At 41.0% G+C, this 15,272-nt stretch overlaps 1 protein-coding gene across 1 annotated transcript in view; it reads right to left on the bottom strand.

Moving 5' to 3' along the window:
- The window catches only part of LOC126209874 (zinc finger protein 628-like), a 146,709-nt gene that overhangs the window by 57,052 nt on the left and 74,385 nt on the right, over positions 1–15,272 (bottom strand). The window contains exon 6 of the mRNA XM_049938998.1: positions 13,396–13,528. Within this exon, the coding sequence (XP_049794955.1) occupies positions 13,396–13,528 (133 nt within the window). The remainder of the gene's footprint in view (positions 1–13,395; positions 13,529–15,272) is intronic.

Here is a 15,272-nt window from a genome sequence, read left to right as displayed (position 1 = left end):
CAGCTGTTTACAGTCTGTCTGTAAACTGACTGAAGTGTGAGCAGGCAAGCCCCCCCCCCCCCTTTTTCTATCCAACTATGCCATAAGTAGCACTGAAGGATGTTCCCCAATGTCGTACCGGCCCTCCTGCAGGGTATCTTTTAAACTTGTGGTGATGCAGTGCTCAGATATGCCTGGGAAGGTTTGATTTCCACTGAATGAATTAACAACATACGGACCACAGAAATTATTAGGTTGGTGCATAAGTTTGTATCGTTGTTGTTTTGCGTGTTGGTATGTTAGTTGCTATGGGTTTATTTATCAATTGTCACTTTTTATTTGTAGTTCACTGTTGCTATTTGAGTTTATGTACTGTCATTTCGTCATTTGGAGATAGTGAGTGGAGCTGTGGACGCTAGAAAATGGAGTGCCAAGTGGAGAAATCATAACATCTCTGATTTGTTCTCTGTTTGAGTTCAATGCAGGAATGACAGCAGTGGAGGCAGTCAGAAATTTTTTTCAGTATATCAGAATAACACCACTGGACAGAGCACAGCAACAAATGGTTTTCACATTTTAAGGAGGATCGGTCGGACATTAGCAATTCTCAATGTTCAGGAAGACCTTCGGGGTTTGATGCAGATTGTTTAAACATATTAATCCACAATGATCCATGTCAGTGTACTCAATAACTGCTGAATATGATGAACTGTGATCATTCCACCATCATGCAATATTTGCATGCAGAGGGGAAGTTCAAAAAATCAGGTGTACGGATACTGCATGCTCTAAGTCAAAATTGCAAAGATCAGCTCGTAGCCATACATGCACCTCTGCTTGCTCATCAGTAATTCGCTACTGAGCAACACTGACCATTCCTATCCGTTATCATTACCAGTGGTGAGAAATAGTGTCTTTATGCTAACATAAGGAAAAGAAAGGAATGGTTGAGACCATACAAAGCAGCAACTCCACGCACAAAGATAATGTTATGCATCTGGTGGAATAGTAACAGTGAGATGCACTATGAGTTGCTTCCCCGCGATGTCACCATCAATGCTGACATTTATTATCAACAACTGAGACATCTTGGAGACACAGTCCAAGAACAACAACCAGGAAGACTACATAAAGTGATGCTACCACTCCACAATAATGTCCTCCCACATTCTGCTGGGCTGACATCTACATCTGCACGGATACTCTGCAAATCACATTTAAGTGCCCGGCAGAGGGTTCATCGAACCATCTCCACAATTCTCTAGAAGACTATACAGGAGTAGGGATGGGAATTCATTCCGTACCCACCTTATTCACCTGAAATTGTGCCCTCATATTTTTATCTTTCTGCTCTTTGTCGAACAACATTCAGGTAACTTCCTATCCGGATGAAAATGCACTCCAAACGTGGCTCAATGAGTTCTTTGCCTCAAAACCAGGTGATTTCTACGGTCATGGAATTGAAAAGTTACCCCAGCTTTGGCAGACTGTTATAAATAGTAAAGGAGAACACATTATTGATGGCTAAAGTCTCTGTTATATGTATCCGTTGTATTTATTAAACTTACAGAAAAACACTACGAACTTATGCACCAACCTAATAGTAAGCAATATACTGACACAAGACATGCACACCGAAAGAATCCAACATGCTACATTGTGCTGCTAGAGGAGAAATTGATTGTCAGTTATCCTTTGACAGGTAGGGCAATCTTCTGGGAGAAGCCACTTCCCCCATCACATGTGCTGCTTGCTCTTCAGTTTCCGACCGAATTATCTGCTATTTACTCGATTAAAGTAGTATTTTTCAAAAACAATATTTACATGCTTTTGTGAATACCAAGTCTTCTTTACAGTACATTACTGTATGTCAAGCGTGTCTACAACCAACACAGCCACTTACCATATAGAGAACATGTTCTTTTAAATTCCTGAAACTAGATATTCAGGTAATCTGTAGAAAAAGTAGCTAACTTAATTATCGATTTTATTGGAGAGAAACAATTACAATGGTTGTGGCAAGCAAAAAAGATGTGAGAAGGAAGTCTTCCAAAATATATCACACACTGGATACCAAATGGATATAAAGTTGACACCCGAAAGCCTTATTCAGGGGTTCATTAAACAAGTAGAAGAATATTTCTGAAGAGTTACTGAGGAACAAAGAACAATAAGGTAAAGGCCTGTCAACACTATATAACCATAGGTGTGGTAAAATGATTAAATATAGTCAAACCATCAAAAAATCTAGATCTCTCACTGAGCATCCCCCCCCCCCCCCTTTCTCTCTATTCCATATATAATACAAATATTACACACATTCAGATTTTTATCTTAGCTGCTCTTTTATGAACCTTATTATTCAGTATATAATGTACACAATACTGAAATTAATGATATAAAGACTTCATGCAGAAATATTTAAATGATGAAGTATAAGACACAGTCAAATGAAGATGAGACAGATGGAAAAATATAACTGTTTATTATTTGAGTAATCACAATAACTGTCAACCCATTTATCCTACAGTGAGACAAGATGTCAATGCCCTCAGAGTGGGCAGACCCACACGTTGCCAAGGTTGTTTCGACTAAGCTGAAGAAGTTTCACTGTGAAGCCCTTACACATCCTCCATACAGTCCCAATGTCTCCCCATGTGATTTCCATATGTGTGGAGTGCTGAAGGAGAATTTTTGTGACTGGCAATTTGCTTCAGATGATGAAGCATGCATCTGGGTGCAATCGTGGTTCTGCAGACAACTGCAAACATTTTTCCATTTTTCTTGTCTCACAGTGAGATAAATGTATTAACCATTATGGCAATTTCTTCTGAAATAAACAGTTTACGTATTTTTTTACATCTGTTCCTTTTCATTTGACTGCCCCTTACATTTAAAATTTGCCCGCATCTCGTGGTCGTGCGGTAGCGTTCTCGCTTCCCACGCCCGGGTTCCCGGGTTCGATTCCCGGTGGGGTCAGGGATTTTCTCTGCCTCGTGATGACTGGGTGTTGTGTGCTGTCCTTAGGTTAGTTAGGTTTAAGTAGTTCTAAGTTCTAGGGGACTTATGACCACAGCTGTTGAGTCCCATAGTGCTCAGAGCCATTTAAAATTTACAGAATATGAAAACCAAGTGTACCTGGAAATTCAACCTTGCTAACAGCTGTCAGCTTTAAGATTGATGTATCTTACCTGAAAGCCTTCATTCTATTCCTTCTAAATAACATCTTTCTAAATAACACCTGGAAACTCTGTAATTAAAATGTTATCTTTGCTCAAATTTGTTGTTTTCCAGAATGTTTGAATCATGGAATGTAATCCTTTGAAAACTCCGGTGACACCAACTTGTAGCCATGATTTTTCTGCTTCCCAAAATGAGTGATTTTACTAGAATAACTTTTTAGTTGATGAAATACCACAATTAGAAGATTCAAGTTTCTAAAAAAATTTGGCAGACTTTTCTAAATCTCTCAGATGAAAGGGCATATCCAAACTTCCGTTGCATAAAACGGAACCTATCACTTAGGACATTTGAAGACTATGCAGTCCACAATTAAACAAAATAATTTCATTCTCTGATGAATGTGTATATTCTCTACTTTTCCAGTCTTTTATTTTATTTTTTATTCAAAAAGCTCTTTTACAGAGTACGTTAAATCTGTTTTTCAATTCTTGTTGCATGCATTCTTCCTCCTCTTAACCTACATTTATTTCATATTTTCTGATCTCTGCTTCCTCTGTCATCACCCACTGAATCCAAATGTCTGAAGGACGACATTCTTCCTTTGGACATTCTGTCTTTGATAAAGACATTTGTAAATTGATTTTTCCTGTTTGCACAATTATGTTTTCTACACGGAGTTTGTCATTTTCCAGCATGTCTATGATTGCAGTAATGTCGCGTACAAACACCAGGCAGTACGCACAGATTTCATCTTTGTGGCTTCCTCATTTGATGCCTTTCCTGAGAGACGTTTTCTCCACTCTCTAATCACCTTCTCCAGAGCTCAGCTGAAAAGCAAAGGTGACCGTCCATCCCCCTACCTGCCTCCAGGTTTTATTTCAAAGTTTTCGGAGAATTCTCCACAAAACTGACTTAACATGAAATACTTGTTACTGTATCTTAATGTTTACAGTTTTCAGATCTAAACTCTGATTTTATTTTACTATTGAAAATGTTATAGCTGCATATTTGAGCAGCTTATGACACAAATATGTTCAGCTTTAAACAGGTGTTGTGCACAAAACCACAACCAGTTTGCAGTACAGAAAACACAGACACACACAACTGCAGTGTCAGGCAACTGAAACCAGATTGCAAGCAGCAGCACCAGTGCATGATGGAAGTGGTGACTGGGTGGGGATAAAGCAGAGGCTGGGGCAGGTAGGGGAGGGATAGTATGGTGAGGTTGGCAGACAGTGTATTGCTGCAGGTTACATGGGTGGCAGGGGAGAGGTGGGGAGGGGTAGCGGAAAATGAGAGAAGTAAAATGACTGCGTGTGATGGTAGAATGGCGGCTGTGTAGTGCTGGAATGGGAACAGAGAAGGAGCTGGAGGGGTGAGGACAGTGACAAACGAAGGTTGAGGCCAGGAGGGTTACAGGAATGTCGGATGTAGAGTTGCCACCTGTGCGATTCTGAAAAGCTGGTGTTGGTGGGAAGGATCCATATGGCACAGGCTTTGAACCAGTCATTGAAATGAAGAATGCCACGCTTGTCAGCATGCTCAGCAACAGGGTGGTCCATGTGTTTCTTGGCCACAGTTTACAGGGGCCATTCATACGGACAGACAGCTTGTTGGTTGTCATGCCCACATAGAATGCAGCACAGTGGTTGCAGCTTAGCCTGTAAACCACATGACTGGTTTCACATGTAACCCTGCCTTAGACGGCATAGGTGATGCTCGTGACCAGGATGGAGTAGGTGGTGGTGGGACGATGTATGGGACAGGTCTTTCATCTATGTCTATTACCGGGGTATGAGCCACGAGGTAAGGGGTTGGGAGCAGGGCTGTAAGGATGGACGAGTATATTGTGTAGGTTCAGTGGATGGCGGAATACCACTGTGGGAGGGATTGGAAGGAAAGTGGGCAGGATATTTCTCATTTCAGGGCACAATGAAAGATAGTCGAAACCCTGGCAGAGAATGTAATTCAGTTGCTCCAGCCCTGGGTGGTACTGAGTTAAGAGGGGAATGCTCCTCTGTGGCCAGACAGTGGGACTTCGGGAGGTGGTGGGAGACTGGAAAGATAAGGCACGGAAGATTTGTTTTTGTACTGGGCTGGGAGGAAAATTACGATCTACGAACGCTTCAGTGAAACCTTCGGTATATTTCAAGAGGGACCACTCATCACTGCAGAAGCAACCACAGGTGGCTAGGCTGTATGGAAAGGACTTCTAGGTATGGAACAGCTGGCAGCTGTCTAAGTGGAGGTATTGCTGGTGGTTAGTAGGTTTGATATGGATATGGATATGGATGGAGGTCCTGATGTAGCCATCTTCAAGGTAGAGGTCACCATCTAGGTGTTGGGTTGAGTAGGATCAGTTGAAGCAAATGGGGGAGAAGTTGTTGAGGTTCTGGAGGAATGTGGGTAGGGTGCCCTCACCATCGACCCAGGATGCAAAGATGTCATCAGTGAATCTCAACCAGGTGAGGGGTTTAGGATTCTGGGCTTTTAGGAAGGATTCCTCTAGATGGTTTATGAATAGATTGGCGTAGGATGGAGCCATGCGGGCGCCCATAGCCATCCTCTGGATTTGTAGGTAATGTCTTCAAAGGAGAAGTAATTGTGAGTGAGAATGTAGTTGGTCATGGCAACTAGGAAGGAGATTAATGGTTTGGAATCTGTCGGAAATTGGGAATTGTAGTGTTCAACGGCAGTAAGGCCATGAGTATTAGGAATGTTAGTGTAAATTCCTAATGCCCAGGGCCTTACCGTTATTGAACACTATCTTTCCCAAAGCCCGACAGATTCTAAACCAACAATCTCCTTCCTAGTTGCCATGAGCAACTATATCCTCACCCACAATTACTTCTCCTTTGAAGGCATTACCTACAAACAAATCCAGGGTACAGATATGGGCACCCACATTGCACCATCTACAGGAATCCTTAATAAAAACCCACAATCCTAAACCCCTCAACTGGTTGAGATTCACTGATGACACCTTTGCGATCTGGGTGGAGGGTAAGGACACTGTATCCACATTCCTCCAGAACCTCAACAACTTTTCCCCCATTTGCTTCACCTGGTCCTACTCAACCGAACAAGCCACTTTCCTAGATGTTGATGTCCACCTCGAAGATGGCTACATCAGTACTTTAATCCATATCAAACCTACTAACACAAGCAATACCTCCACTTTGACAGCTACCTCTACCTTTCCCATACCAAGAAGTTCCACACCAAGAAGTCCCTTCTGTACAACTTAGACACCCATGGTCGTCACATCTGCAGTGATGAGCGGACCCTCTTGAAATATACCAAAGGTCTCACTGAGGCCTTCACAGACCGTAATTTTCCTCCCAGCCCAGTACAAAAACAAATCTTCCGTGCCTTATCTTTCCAGTCTTCCACCACCTCCTGAAGTCCCACTGTCCAGTCACAGAGGAGCATTCCCCTCTTAACTCAGAACCACCCAGGGCTGGAGCAACTGAATTACATTCACTGCCAGGGTTTCGACTATCTTTCACTGTGTCCTGAAATGAGACATGTCCTGCCCACTATCCGTCCAACCCCTCCCACAGTAGTATTCTGCCATCCATTGAACCTACACAATATACCCGTCTATCCTTACACCACTGCTCCCAACCCCTTACCTCAAGGCTCATACCCCCGTAATAGACATAGATGAAAGACCTGTCCCATACATCCTCCCACCACCACCTACTCCAGCCTAGTCACAAGCATCACCTATGCCATCAAAGGCAGGGTTACCTGTGAAACCAGTCAAATGATTTACAGGCTAAGCTGCAACCAATGTGCTGCATTCAATGTAGGCATTACAACCAACAAGTTGTCTGTCCGCATGCATGGCCACTGAAAACTGTGGCCAAGAAACACATGGACCACCCTGTTGCTGAACACGCTGCCAAACATGATATCCTTCATTTCAATGACTGGTTCAAAGCCTGTGCCATATGGATCCTTCCCACCAACACCAGCTTTTCTGAATTGCACAGGTAGGAACTCTCCCTGCAATGCATCCTACATTCCTGTAACCCTCCTGGCATCAACCTTTGTTAATCACTGTCCTCACCCATCCAGCCCCTTCTCTGTTTCTGTTCCCATTCCAGCACCACACAGCTGTCCTTCCACCATCACAGTTGTTTTTACTTCTTTCCTTTTCCGCTACTTCCCCCCCCCCCCCCCACCTCGCCCTCCCCACCACCTCTCCCCTGCAATCCGTCTAACCTGCAGCACTTCACTGTCTGCCAGCCCCACCATACTATCCCTACTCCTCCCCACCCCAGCCCCCTTCTTGCCCCCACCCAGTCACCACTCCCATCATGCACTGGCACTGCTGCTCGCAGTGTGGTTTCAGTTGCCTGAGACTGCAGTCGTGTGTGTGTGTGTGTGTGTGTGTGTGTGTGTGTGTGTGTGTGTGTGTGTGTGTGTGTATTGTTGGCAATGGCCTTAATGGCCAAAAGCTTTATTTGTGACAGTCTTTTTTTGTTGTGCCTATCTACAACTCAGCATCTCCACTCTATGGAAAGTAGCAACTTTCCTTTTCGTTATACTGAAACATTTCAACAGTAGACAGGCATCATTAATTGTGCAATGTATAAGGTCCAAACATTACCTTACAGCTCTGATGCAATCTGAACGATCATCCCCCATGCAGCCCAGACTCAGCGTCACACAATTTTTGTCTCTTCACTCACACAAAGAATAAATTAATGAAACACTATGACAAATGCTGGAATTTAAATGGTGACTATGTTGAAAACCAGCAGGAAGCTGCTGTTTCAAGATGTGTAAAATAATTTTTTATATGCAAGTTTTTTTATTATTTTATTTATTTACAGTCAAACGGAGGTTACTTTTCAAACTCGCTGACTCATCACAAGTGTATAATGTAATAACACAGAAGCTGATCACTATGGATTAGGGCAGTGAAAGGAGATGAGAAGAAAATAATAACCTGTTTGGTTGATGTTGTGTAAAGTTCACTTAAAGAACCCAACAAGTGACAATTGGACTTTAAAAGACTGTCGTGATTTACGAGGCACCAATCTGGGTATGTCAGTAAACTTGTAGTTTGTTGGGTTCAATTTTAAACCACCTCTTCACATGTCTCATGCTGTGAGATCTATTGGCCGAGTCCCTCATTTCGGTCAAAATTTGCACAAAGCTCTTTTCCCCTTGAGTTGGTAGCACTTCTTCACTACTGATCTGATGTTGCGTGTTCCAAGGATTTGCACTCTACTATCCACTCAACCATCTGATGCTCTGTCTGTGAGCTCACTAAATGACCGAAGCAAGATATGCAAACTTCTAGCCCACATATTTTAGTACTTTGTGGATAGGAGGGTCTCGAGTGAAGGAATGTATCTCAATTTTAGCAATTTTACAGGATGGATGAAAGAAGGTGTTTTAACCTGTGAATTTTGTGTTTCGGTGGTGTAATGCAAACTTTACTGAAAAATTTCTACACTAAAGAATACACTTCAAAAGTTATCAGATGAAAACACATCTTCAAAAATAGTCCTTACTCGTTCACAGTTGTTTACTGTTTGATTTAGTGCTAAGGAAATACGGCGTCACAGTTGTGAGCAAATCAACTAAATAAACATTTTACTCTTTTGGAGATAGGCTCTCTTTTGTTTTCTCATTCTGAAGTTTTAGTGCTCCATGGTATTTCTGTTCCAACTGGAAGATAGTATCAGAATTTTCTAGAAAGTGGCAAATTCCTGAATTGTTGATCCTGGAAACGGTTGAAAAAGATGTGGTTAACATCACACTGGTGACACTGAAGCTGTGCCACTTTAAGCCATTATACTTAATTTCCTTCAACGTCAATTTTCCTATTTTTTCAACCACTCCTTCTGCAGAGCACCAAAACCCAGAAGTCCTTCTGGTCCATCTCAGTGACTTCATATAGGTGTTAACATTTTTCGCAGCCCTGTTATACTAGCATGGACTGAATCAAATTTCATTAGAGAGTGGTGGCCTCATTTCACAAGACTTCCTGCAAATGTGACATTGTTTTGGTGTCGCATGCAATACTGACAACCACAGGAACTGCTATCGACTTTCATCGGGGTTTGGTTTGCTGGAAGTCTTGTGAGATGGGTGTTACGTACAAAATATTTGTAGCAAGAAAGAATATGAATGTTATTGCTCATCGTTTACCTTGCAGCAATTTAAGCTGTCCTCTTATGTTCCTCCCTAACCACACACTCAGAAATCACCGCAGATTCAGTAACAAAGAGCCAAATATTTGTGAGAAGAAAGAATATGAATTTCATTGCTGCTCGTTTCAGTTCCCCCAACTAAAGCTGTCACAGCCAAATATATATTTCATCCTTCATTCCCTAATCAGACAGAAACATTGAATAACATCAGATATTGCAGAATGTACTTGCATTGCATTCATAAGGAATGTCCGAGAATGTATTGACAATGCTAAGATGAAGAAAAAAAATTTGCACGTATCAGCTAGCAAGTCTACATCCTATGAGTCCATAAACAACGGCACTATCCGTTACATGAAGACTTTGGTCTCGTGTCTTGGTTATCATAGTATGTCTGGAAGGCTTATATCTTTTTCCCATTATTAACTGACATTTAACGATAAGATAATGTTTTTTGTGGTTCATTTTCAATGTGCTGTTACCTTGAAGTAGCATACTGCAAGTGACAATAAAAAAGATCTAAACATGCCAAAATGAATAAGGCACCTCCTGTATTGATTGTAAATACTGTGTGATGTCAAAACTGATGTCATGGTCCATGAAGTTTATGAGTTGAGTGTTACCCAAGAGTGGTGGGCTCACAGAAGCACTGCTGCATCACAAGAATGTTCAGGGTTTGTACATCATGAAGAAACACACTGCACATATCGACATTTCGATTTTATCCTCCTGAAGTGTTGGAGAACAAAACAGCTGGATAGCCGTCCGCAATCCTCTGGAGTTCTTCAAATATATGTAATGTAACTTCAATTTATCAGTGCTTATAACCACTCCTTCATACAACATGTAATTTCTATAGCTTTCCTGATATCAGGACTGCATAGTGTGAACTCTATAGAGCTAGTCTTATTCTGTAGAAAATGATCTTAGCTGCTGTATTTGGACAGTGCCTTACATCTTCAGGTCAAATTCCAGTAAATGGCATTATCCTGCTCAGATCCGCTCTTTCATTTCATATTTTAGATTTCTAGCTGCCTCTTACCTTTTTGGTGTTCTGAGAGCTAGCCTTTCTCTGCTTCTCGATTTTCTATGGCGAGATTTTGAGAGGGACAGCAGTGTTTGCACACATGTTTTCTAGGTACAAGAAAACTTACGTTAAACTCTGTATTGAATACATCTCTGTAGAGCCCATATTTTTCCACAGTAACCAGTTCCTCTTTACAAAGTTTCTTATGTAGTTCATGAATTGTGTGTATATTCAGGCCTCCTAGTAAGAAATGTCTCACAGAACACCGTTGGCAATAATGTGATGGGATGTTAAGAAACAATTCTATACGGTTCCTTATTCTCTCCCCTGCCTTGCCAGATCTCCTTATACCTGGACACAGAGAAATCCTCCTGTCAGCAGTCAAAATTATGTTGCTGCTGTCTCTTTTCTCAGTAAGTATCACACAAATGTTTCTGGTACATTAACAGTGCTAAGGGAAACCCCTAGACACACCTGGCCTTCACAATCATCTTTCAGGAGAAAGTACTTCTTTGTCACATTTATGTGAGACTGTGCACCTACAGAATATGATCTGGCCTAAGGTAGCACCTTAATAAGTAGAAATAAATACTATTGCTGCTTCTCTATATCTTTCATCAACCAGAATCCATGGAACATCTTCCTCGCTTCAATCTCACTACACTTTCTCAGGCATTTGGACCAAGTGGTGTACTTCAATGCACTTCTTTCTTAGCAGTTGATGTGTATGCCTTTTCAAACTGCCTAATCATTTTTCTTATATTCCTTCTCCACTTGTCTGTGTTCTTATTTCATCATCTAAGAGATACTGCACACTAACATTAACCTCTTCACAATGATTCCTTCAAGAAACTGAGAAATGACAATGAAAGCAATATTGTTGCGTTGACAAAGGACTGTCATCACTTTTTGTCTAGTGTTTCTTGACTTACTGTTGCTATCAGGGGAAACGCAATAGCTTGAAACCTCCTACATAAACTGTTAAGAGAGCTGATGGGCACATGAATGATTCAACATTGAGATGTGATGCAATATTTCCACTTGACATTGCACACCTTCTTATTAACAGCTAGATAACACATACTTCTTTTTCAGTGCACAGGTAAATAGTGCACAGTGCAGCAAAATAATAATATGGAAAATGAGTGGATAGTTGTCTCTGCTGGGTTAAAATGTATCTGAGTCAAAAGAACCTAAGTGCTGATACATTTTGCAGATACCAAAACCAAGACACAGTTCAAAATACAAAAATATATCAGCCAATATGTCTATCTGTCTCAAGAACAAACTCACAACTTTGAGATATGCAGCTCCTTAATTTCATCAGGAGAACATATAAAGATAAGTCATTTTGACACAACATGCATCTGATTACGGTGAGAACATATGTTATAAAAGCTGAAAATTGAGCTTCTGAAGATATGGTCCTCCTACTCATACACGAGAATATCAAAAATTTACAAACTATAAAAGACAGGGGCACAATTCTAATGCATCTGGGCAGAGAAAGAGTCACATTTCAAGGTCTAAATCATTTGCACTCAATGTGAGCATCATATGTTGCAAACTGGTACCATAGCTCTTTTTTTTTTTTTTTTTTTTTTGCCATACAAACAAATTAGCTGGTCTCCAGTTATTGAAATCAGTGCTCTGACAGTGGCAGACCTTTAAGAATAGCACGCAAAGATGGGCAAAAACATTGTCTCCTATGTACTCCCACAGATCAAACCTAAAGCAGCCAACATCCGGTGGCCCGGAAGGCCACTAATGTCGAAAGTAATCTTCTGTTCCTCCTCTTCCAATTCCATGTCCTGGAATGATGTTATTGAGGAAACGTAGGATGTGACTGGAGAAGTGAGGTGGAGGTGCCACCTTGCATGAAGAGGAATTTATACCAATCACTTTGAAGTTGCAGACAGCCAGATTCCTAGCTTATCGTGATACAATATTCCTGTGACAAGTGTTCTTAAGGAAAAAAAAAAAAAAGACAGATCCATAACCTCTGTTTACAGAAATGTCACACAAGGCATTAATCTTCAGTGAGTCTCTTCCGTGTAGAGTGACTACTACAGTACTTCCCCAAAATCTACCATTACCGCAGTTAACTAAACCAGAAAGATGAGAAGTGCATTTGTCTGAAAAAATTAATTATTCAGAAAACTGTAATCTATAACTGCAGTAAAAATTTGTACCTTTTGGTGCGGTCCCGAGAATGCAATGCTTGTAATAATTGCTGCTTGTGCGACTTCTGATGGAGAGAGTTTTTCGTAACTCACCATACAGTCAATTGAAAGATATTAAGCTCGTTGCTCACTTGTGTCATGGATTTCCTAGGGCTCCTTTTGTAAGTCTCACAGATACACTCGACATTTTCATCCAAAGTGCATGGAGAGCCATCCTTCTCCACCTGCAGATGCAACTGTCTACATATTTTGGATGGACTCAAAAACTAACTTACTATGAGGTGACTCTTTCTGGAATTGTTGTCTAAATTCACATTGCACATTAATAATGAAGTCTTATTTTGCTAATTGTAACAGATAAAATGATCATCCCTGTGGTATACCACTTTTCTAAAAATGAGCTACAGCACCACTGCAGATCTGAATTAAATTCCTACGTACACTGTTCAAAACTTTTAGCTCTCTTCTTTCCAGGAGCACTGAGGTTTGGTTCTATCTTGTGCTATTTCCTTCCTTTCTGAATGACCCTGTACTGTTTCTAGAGTGGATTGTGCTGCTACAGCCTACATATTTGTTAACCTTAAAACATCTCTCATACACAGAGTTTAACAGGTAAATATTCTAGGTGGGTGGTATTACAAACAAACGTTCATATTTTAAAATCAATTGTATTTCATTTTAGCCACTCGAGGTGGAGCACTTACCTCATTAATAGCCTGAGTTTAAAAATAACATGTGCCAAGTTTAAAAATAATATGTGCCAAGTTTAAAAATTAACAAAAAATAAACTTAGATAAAAGAGAGACAGAAAGAAATAACAATTCTGTTTTATCAAGGCACTCCTACTTACCCTGAAGATTAGCGTGTCTCCGTAAACGAACGTCGCATTCGTCGGACCTTCCTGAGGGCCCCCCGGCACCTCGCTGTTTACTGGCAGTGGGGCATCTCTCGTCACTAGTGATACCTCGGGATGAATCCCTGAACTGTAATGCAATGCAAACACATTATACAAAGACCGACAGAACAGTTACTTGATACGATACAACTGAGAAAGATTATGTAGCAAGTCTCCACAATGTCTGACTACTTCCAAAACATCAGTAACAAATACCATATCACACTTAGCCTACTGTGCATACAGGGAGTCCAATCTGAATGGCAGTAGGTCAGGGTTTTGAAGTCAATTTGTTATCGCTACACAGTAATGCTGAAGTCAGATATTTCATTAAGCCAGATTTATTGCAGACAGGGGTTCTAGAGATAGTGACGGAGTTCCACACATAGAAATTCTTCTAAGGACTGGAAAGAGTTGTCCCCCAGATACGATTTCAGTTTTTGCTTGAAGTTAATTTCACTGCCTATTAAACTCTTTGCATCACTGGGTAAGTGGACAAACAACTTTTTTATGGGTCAGTGCGACATCATTCATTTCTGTGCCACACTACATCTGAGTGAAGAATGTTGCTGCTGTTATCATCATCATCATCATCATCATCATCATCATCATCATCATCAAGCCAAAGACTGGTTTGACGCAGCTCTCCAAACTAATCCACACAGAGCAAGCTCCTTCACATCTGCTTAACTACTTCAACCCACACCCCTCTGTACCAGTCGGTGGTACTCATGCCTTTGTTGTCTTATGCAGTTTTTATCCTCCACACTACCCCCTTCCCCACTGTCAAATTGACTATTCCTCGGGGCCTCAGGATGTGTCCTGTCAACTTCTTTTAGTCAAGTTTTTCTGCAATTTTTTTTCTTCCCAGTTTGATTCATGACCACCTCATTAGTTATCCTTACTACACATCTCAACTTTAGCCTTCCTTTCTAGCACTACATTTCATATATTTCTATTCTGTTATTCTGTGAACTGCAATACCAACCACATTTCACTCCAGTACAAGTACGCACACTAAAGTTTTCTTTTTTTAGCTGCTGAAAGTTTTTCTTTTTACCCAGAAGTGGTTGCTGGCGAACAATAATGTCATGTTACAATGCGGGCGTAGTAAATAATGTGCTGCTCGAACACCTCATGTGCTGGACTGTATTGTTGTGGTGGATACTGTAGTCATTTGGTTTCCGACAGTGCTGAACAATGTCTGAAAAGCAAAAACATGTTGTGCTGAGGATACAGCACAAACTGAAAATAATACACAACTCAAAGAAGGCAGTACCGACAGGCAGAATTTGGCACTGAGTTACAATGTGGGTGAAACTATTGTCTGTGATACTCAGAAAAACAAAGACAAAATAACTCAATTTGCTAGTAGTTCTGATTCATCTAAAGGTTTGTGAAAGCTGAAGGCTGCGAAAATGTCTACATATGCAGAACAGGATAAAGCCACATTGAATGGTTTCAGCAAAAAAGAGTAGAGGGCACAAAAGTATCTGGCCCAATACGTGCCTAGCGGGCTCAATTTTTCTTCAATTGGGGACTGGAGGAGATTTTAATGCATCTCCCAGATGGCTAACAAGATTTAAAAGGCATATGTTATGTGGGAAACCGCTGTCCAAGTACGAAAGGGCAGAAAATAAAGCTGCTTCTGAATTTTGTAAAAATTTCCAGGAGTTGACTGCATGAGAAAATGTAGAGCTGGAACTTATATACAATGCGGACAACACTAGGCTGTTTTGGAAGTGCCTGCCATCAAAGACTTTATAAAGGAAAGGATAACTGTGATGTTTTTCTTATGGTATGGGAGCATACTAAGTTAAGCTTGGTGTAAT

Source organism: Schistocerca nitens, chromosome 10, assembly GCF_023898315.1.
Source record: "Schistocerca nitens isolate TAMUIC-IGC-003100 chromosome 10, iqSchNite1.1, whole genome shotgun sequence".
Lineage (NCBI taxonomy): Eukaryota > Metazoa > Arthropoda > Insecta > Orthoptera > Acrididae > Schistocerca > Schistocerca nitens.
Note: the sequence above shows the minus strand (reverse complement) of the source record. Positions and strands in the feature narration are given on the sequence as shown.